At 38.4% G+C, this 7,570-nt stretch overlaps 2 protein-coding genes across 2 annotated transcripts in view; one reads left to right on the top strand and one right to left on the bottom strand.

Annotated features, from left to right (window-relative positions):
* The window catches only part of FAM151B (family with sequence similarity 151 member B), a 102,672-nt gene extending 96,175 nt beyond the window's left edge, over nucleotides 1-6,497 (top strand). The window contains exon 7 of the mRNA XM_025214759.1: nucleotides 6,196-6,497. Within this exon, the coding sequence (XP_025070544.1) occupies nucleotides 6,196-6,257 (62 nt within the window). The 3' untranslated portion in view covers nucleotides 6,258-6,497. The remainder of the gene's footprint in view (nucleotides 1-6,195) is intronic.
* The window catches only part of DHFR (dihydrofolate reductase), a 39,369-nt gene continuing 33,105 nt past the window's right edge, over nucleotides 1,307-7,570 (bottom strand). Inside the window, exons 5-6 of the mRNA XM_025214760.1 lie at nucleotides 5,191-5,306; nucleotides 1,307-1,566 (exon numbers count right to left, since the gene is read on the bottom strand). Of these exons, the coding sequence (XP_025070545.1) occupies nucleotides 1,488-1,566; nucleotides 5,191-5,306 (195 nt within the window). The 3' untranslated portion in view covers nucleotides 1,307-1,487. The remainder of the gene's footprint in view (nucleotides 1,567-5,190; nucleotides 5,307-7,570) is intronic.

The following is a 7,570-nucleotide window of genomic DNA, read 5'->3' as shown; positions in this document are numbered from 1 at the left end:
GGGGAGACCCCTCCCTAATCAGAGCACTCTGCCAAGGCCACACCCCCTTCTGCTCAGCACTTCTGAAGGGAAGGGAGGGCTGCTCTAGTACCCCCTGGCTTCTAGCCTGAGCCACTGCAGGCATGTGCCTGTATTTCTGGGATGTCTATTCAGTTACAAACTGGCTTAGCCTAGCCAGGTTAGACTAACCTGCAAAGATTGAGTCAATTCAGGCTCAGGCTTTTTGAATGTCTGTCCCTAGCCTAAAGGAAGAGTGTAATGCAGCCATGATGCGTCCAGTTTATGCAAATTATACCCAAATACACAAAACAAGACTGTTATTTACTGAAATGCTGGTGATTATATAAACCAAAACAATGAAAAGAATGGGTTTATATATTTGTGGAATTTATATATAATCTAATATATATAATCTATATATAATCTGTGTGTCATATTTCCTCATTTTATGTTTATATGGCCACCGCTTCTATAAACATTAACAGGGAATTCATAATAATAGTAAACTGAAGACATTATCACTGGTCACAGATGAGGATTGATGCCACCTCTGTCACCAAGAAATGTCTGGAAGTTTAAAAACAGCAAAAAGAATCTAGCTCTTCCTAATGCATTTTATACTAGAATTTCCAATACAATGATACTGGATGCAAATCAGTTTATGGATCAGTTGCCAATCCTGTCATTTGTTGAATACAACTATTCTTTTCATACTCAAAACCTGTCAGTGCTGTTCTTCTAGGGAACATTTACCTATCTTACACATTTGTTTGTAAACTTGGAAAACAGGAGTCTCAAAAATTCATGCCTGAACCCAGTAAGCATGAGTTCTCAGCATGCTTCCTAGTAAACTTGAAGGAACGTACACACTACTTGGAACTAAAGTAAAAAACACAAATGTCTTCACTAAAGCCTTAATTCTGTCCGAGGTCCACTGAATTCTTTCCATTGACTTCAGTGTTTGGGGTCTGGCCTTTTGAGATCCACACTTCCTTCACGTAAAGCTCCCATTAACTTCAGAGCAAAGAGGCCTGAAAGTGACCTTATTTCTTTTTTGCAAAACCCATACCTACAGTGTATCTCTTAGGATAAAATCATCTAATATATTAGTATGACTGTTTTCTATGATAAAATCTGATGGCAGAAATGTCTAAGGGTTTTCCGATTTGTAGTTTCCAAAAGGACTAGACTGATGGTATCTACATAAAATATAATTCTACCCAAGAAGTTTTTATATAGAAGAACGTTTTTAAATAGCTATATTCTACAATAAGAATAATAATTTAGCCCATGTCCATTAAAATAGTTAATGTTTACTTTTTATTTACCACATATAGAGAAGGTGATATATTTCTGCGTTTTATTCCTCATCAAAACTGCAGGAAAAATTTGCAGTTTCTCTAGTAATTATGCAATCAGTATAAGTGATCTTAATGGATAATGTAAGCCCATTTATATTAGTATAAAGAATTTCATAATAACTGTGCCTAGACAGTTTTTTCATATACTTCAAATTTGTAATGGATGCCATTCTCCTCCTGGACATCAGCTGGGACACCTGGGAATCTGAGAAGGAAAAAAAAAACAAACCTAAAATGAACAAAACATCACTACAAATAATCTACAACCCATCTAATCAGGTGGAAAACTGGCAAAAGGAAGCCAAAATGCTATAACATGAAATTACTGATTACAGGTTAATTTTTACTAAGTGTATGCTAAACATGGACAGCAGTTAATGTAGGTCTCCATCAAGAAAAACTATGGCAGGAGGAGTCAAATCAATAAAAGACAACAAGTATATTAATCACACATTTGAAAAAACAATCCAATTTAAAAAAACGCAAAGTGCTATTAATATATTTATAACAGAGATGATATACTGATATGGATCATTTAAATTTATTCAGCGCCAGAAAGAGGTGCAATGTAAAGATGTCCTACAGGTTTTACTAGAAGAATGTTGCAGTCTTTCAAACAACTCTCCTTTTATCCAGTTATAGCAAAATTTCTTCAATATGAAATAATTAGTCATCTTAAATCTCTACAGTTCCGCACAAACTGATTAAAGGGTATCTATTTAAGTAAAGCTAATTTCCTAAAAAACTAGAACAAAAATGAACTAACCAATAACATTTAAAAACATGCAATTAGCTGGATAAAGGAACTGTTTCAGTGGAAGACGAACAAATCTCTTATATGAATATCAGGCAAGTGTCTAAGTTGATTAACTGCATATGATGCTGCTCCCAAGTTTTTGCTTACTACTTACATTACAACAAACAGTGGTTATCTGCATATTGGTTAAGTACATAAACTGCTTAAGTGCATAGGAACTTTCTAGCTCTACTGCCCACATGGTAAGGTAACTATACTCTATTTAACTGTATAATTATTGGTGGAACTGACCAGCAGTCATTAATTTCAAGAGTGCAGCCATAAACCTGCCACACTGCTGCACAATGAAGTGAAGTGAAAGGAGCCATTAAAGCAAGAATTGTAGTGCCGCAATTCTTCTTTCAGGTTCTGTGGTCAGTTGCTGAACTTAAAATGACCAAGCAGCATTTGCATATTGATTTTTTGAGCTCAGCAGTGGTCAAAAGTTTAGATTTCTTACTGCAGTTTGTTTTCTTGCACAAGGTCTAAGCGTATGTGTAAACACTGACGTTAACAGAGCATATAAAAAAAGCAATTCCCTCTCACTCCCCCCATTGTGGAGCCCACCATTTTTCATAGAAAATGCTTGAGTTTGTGTTTTCTGCAAACCCCCCCCCCCCCCCCCCCCCAAAAAACAAAGTGTCAGATCAGGACTGTAGATGAAGACATAGTAAAAATGCCTTCTGACTTAGTGTAACTAAATTTGCTGCTGTTAATGCTCCATTACAGTTAGCACAAGGTTTAGGTTTGGCAGATTTCAAGGCAATAAATGGATGACTTGCAAGGTGGAAAGAACATAAATACTATTAAACTCAAGAAGCAACATAGGAAAAGGCAAGATGCTAATGACTTTGTTGCGGATAGATAGATCACTGATGTTCACCCAGATCTCACTAAGGATTATAATTCTTCTAACATTTCTAATATTGATGAAACTGGTAATAGGAAATTAGTCCTACTTAGAACCTAGATCTACCATATTTACTCGAATCTAAGATAAGGTGCTTCCTCCAGTTAGCACAGGGAAAAAAGCCTCCTGTCTTAGATTCGCAGACAAAACAGAGCGGGGCAGGACTGCAGCGCTGACTGTGGACATGAACCTGGGCTGGGGCCAGAGTCAGACCCAGAGCAGCTGCTAGTTCCCCACCTCTCCTTGCCCTTGCAGCTTCTGCCTATCCCTCTGCCTCCTCCTGCCCTCACTGTCGGTTGCAGCTTGGCTCTGGCTCAGGCTGCATTCCCTCTCAGGCACAGAGTACAGAGAAATGCCATTCCCTGCCTGGCCAATCAGCCACCCTGCTGCTGCAAGTCCTGGCAAAGGCTCCATTTCTATGTGCTGTGCTCCAGGACCCAGGAGCGAATAGAGCCCAAGCAGCATCTAACAGTGGTGGTGGGGGAAGAAACTGTGGGGAGTGGGGACGGGATGGGGATGCAGGTGGCAGGGGCCAGGAAAGCTGCAGAGGGAAGAAGTGGGGAGGTGGGGCAGAGGGCAAGGGGTCACCCCCCCCCCCCCCCCCCCCCACACACATCTTCTCCCAGCCATTGCTTTCCCTGCTACAGCAGTGGGGCAGGGGGAGGGGTGAATTTAAGACAACTCTTTGATAAATAGATTTTATACATCTATAAATTAGATTTATACATCTTCCATATATAGAATCTAATTATTGGGGGGTGCCTTAAATTCAGGGTTGTCTTAAATTCGAGTAAATATGGTAGTCCCTCCTGCAACTGAAACTTCCAGTAATATGCAAATAAATCTTCACATCAAGACTGCCTGTAATATTTCTGTTATTTAGGTCAATATCTGAAGAACCTAGGCTATATTTAGACTTGGCTTATGCTGTTTTTGCTCGCTTTACCCAAGAATCTAGGGCTGGTAGATGGGAGAAAGCATAATGACAGAAGGTGCTATTAACGTTTTTTAGCTTTCCTAAAGGGCCTGTAAGAAGCCTGTATGGTTCCATACAATTAGCAGTGGAAATGAGTGGATGTGGAGGTGGATATGGATGAGCATGAAGCTGAGCCAGCACACCTTTGGGTTGGGTCAGCCAGGAAGGTACCTATCGAGTCCCAGACCTGTTTTTACGCTATGCTCTCTCAGCAAGGAAATGTGGTTGTCTAAACTACTGCCCATGCATCCTTAGTGTGTAGCAACACCTGTAGGCATGGGGTGGGGTATATAGTTTATATCTCCTGCCCTAAAGAGGGATTAAAAGAGCTCCTTAGTTTAAACAGAGTACTTTTGCCCTCTAGTTTAAATCTACAGCTCTGTAGGGTTAGGCAAACAGCTCCTTTGTTACAGAAGTGATTTTAATTGTGGTTACTACAGCTGTTATGCCACAGCACAATGTATTACAGATCATTAGAGTAATGCTGGCTAGCAGAATTTGGGGAACCAAAATTGTTTTCAGTTTTATTTGTACTTGTTCATAAACTGTGTATGCTCCCTATGCAATGGCTGGTGCTGATAGCCAGAACTTACAGCTCCATTTCAGAATTAAAGTGCTTAAAATCCTTGCTTTAAAATTAAGCACATACTTAAATGCTCTCCTGAATAAGGGTCATATTGCTAAAGAAAACATATTTACCACTTTGCTTTGTAGGCTTATCTGCTCAATTTTGGCATCTGTCTTAAGAAATTCATATTCAAATAAGGCTTGTTTTTCTGTCAAATGCAGTAAAAATATCCCTCTGGTGCTGCAAATGTTTTACACATGCTCTTGCATGCACTTATGCATTTAACTTTACTCATGTGAGCAATCTGACATTTTGGCTTTAGGACTGGATCTTAATTTGTTCTATTACATTGGACAAGGATGTCATTAGTATACTCATTATTTTGAATTAAACTATCTTCCTATGTTGATATGGCATATTATCTCTGGTATTTTTTTCACATCAAAACATTTTAATCTTCAAAACTTACAAGGTAATCAGAGCCTAAGTAGGATTTAAAACAATTCACAATTAATTATGAAGTCTTTAATTTTTTGAGCGATTTAGAAGTATTGTATTATCATGCATCTTGATACTTACTCTGGGAGAAGTCTATATTTCTCTAAATCAATCTCTGGAAAAAAAGTGTCACTTTCAAACTCATGCAAAATTCTTGTCACAAATAATCGCTGATTAATTGGCTTCTCCATTGCTGCCTTTAAAAACAAAGGATTTAAACTGATTATTTCCTGTCTTTTAAGATTACCGCTATGCAACATTAAGATTATTCTTGTTCATGAAGATTATTCATATAAAGTTTGACTGGCAAATATTTCAGTCAAATGTTTAAAAGAATGCCCAAATATCAAGCAATAGATCTTATTTGACATTCTACTTTTCGGTGTTCTTTCTTCACATTTTTATCAGTAGTACTTTGCACAGAATATCTACAGTGAAACTTCAGAAAAGAACAGAATTTTAGGGTGACAGTATTTATTATTCTCTGTACTTTTACTAGACCAAATTCAGATCCATCATCTACATGTGAAACAGTCATTATTCTAAGTATTGTAGGTAAAAGATTGGACAAGAAGCCAGGACCCCAGGATTCTTATTTCTGACTGCTCGATTTAGAGCATGACATTACACAAGTCACTTAATTTCTCTACCCCATTCCCACGTGTACAGGAATGCTTAGAGTTTTAATGGCACCTGATAGAAGGTCCTATAAAAGCGCAAACTGTCTGGAGATATCTAAGGCTGAAAATAATCCTTATGATCACCTAGTCTTATTTGGTAATTGTTGTGTGAAGCCCATAAATTCTGCTTCAATTTCAGCATCTCTTTTAGGAAGATATCCAGTCCCTGATTTTAAAAACTTAAGATGAAGGAAAATCCACCATCTCCCTAGGTTAGCAATTCTCAATCAGAATGCTGCAGCACCTTGTGGGTCTGTGTGATCTTTTTAAGGGTGCTGTGGGATGCCAGGCAATAAGTACAGCTGAGTGTGCAAACACCTGCACATGATTCACAATATAAACCCAGAGATTTCAAACAGGAATCTGTATTATCAAAAACATTTTCACCTCTTGTTGTCTTTCTCAGGTCTTTGCAACATAGGAATTGCTCAATTATTTTTCCATAGTCAAGAAACAGAGGAAGGCTAACAAGTGGCATTTTTCCCAATGGGTGCCTTAAGTCTAACCAGGCGTGCTTCGAATCTGCAAAGGTTGAGAACCACTGGCCTAGGTAAATTGCTTTAATGGTTGATTACTCACACTGTTAAACTTTTTAACTTTGCTTCTAGCCTGTACTAATTATTGCAATTCCAGAAATCAAATTGTCAAGACATTTATCATAAGACATAGAGCCACTCTGGTGTTGTTTGATTGCTTTGTGGAGTGAAAATGTGCACTGAATATTAAGTAATAAACATCAATTTAAAAAAAAATGTTTATTGGCTTTTGCAGGACCAAGGCTGCTAAGACCCACTGTATCAAATCCATTGCTAACAAACAAATTAGTTACACCAAAGGTGAATTTGGTCCAAGGCTTCTGTAGGGGGAGAGGGGAGGGAATCTTTCAGAATTTCCTGACATTGAAGTACATTGTGAAATGCTACATTGTTGCCTAGATACGGTATACATATCAAAATGTTTACAACTCTTTTCCTTTTCTCCTAATCTACTCAACGAACAATGCTTTTCTCTACAGGTGATTCACCTCACCCCCTACTAATAACTACTGTTTTGACAATTGCCCATGGTAACCTGTTAATGCAAATTTAATACAATGCACTTAACAGGTGGTGCTGCTGGGAAATCAGAGTTTCTAGAGAAACAGCTCCATCACTAGCAAATGCCTTAAAGTGAAAATGTTCAGTCACAAACACTGGCATCCATCAAAATGAACTGGAGTTCTAGCTTTTAAGCAAATATCGATAACTTGGAAAAAGAGAAGGATGAAACAACACTTAACTTCATACTTGTGCAAAAGCAAATCTGGTTCACTAACCCAATTTACCCAATTCCATAAACACAGCTGCTTAATTTCACAGATAAAGGGGTCAATCATGTTCCTGTTTAATTGAATGAAAATTTTGCCAATATTTGCAAGAGCAGTAAAAGCTGAAGATAAATCAGTGCTGCCACTACCCACACCTTCCCCAAGGAACTTTCTACTTTTTTAATGGAAAACAATCACAATTGTGTAGCCTATGGGCCCCTTTGTACACAACAAAATTGGCCTTTAAAGCGGCTTAATTGCCCTTTTGCACCACTTTATGGTGTTGCTATTTACATGCTTGGTGGCATATTTTGCTTTAAATGACTTTGTTACATAGCAAGGTAAAGCCCATCCGAGGTGTTTCAGTTTTCTACAAAAAGCGCAACAGTGCAAAGGGTACTGGAAGCCGATGCGATCGGGGAGGCTTGGGCTTGGTGGGCCTCCAGCACCCTGTGCACCATCCCTGCTGCCAGCA

Source organism: Alligator sinensis, unplaced genomic scaffold (assembly GCF_000455745.1).
Source record: "Alligator sinensis unplaced genomic scaffold, ASM45574v1 scaffold541_1, whole genome shotgun sequence".
NCBI lineage: Eukaryota > Metazoa > Chordata > Crocodylia > Alligatoridae > Alligator > Alligator sinensis.
Note: the sequence above shows the minus strand (reverse complement) of the source record. Positions and strands in the feature narration are given on the sequence as shown.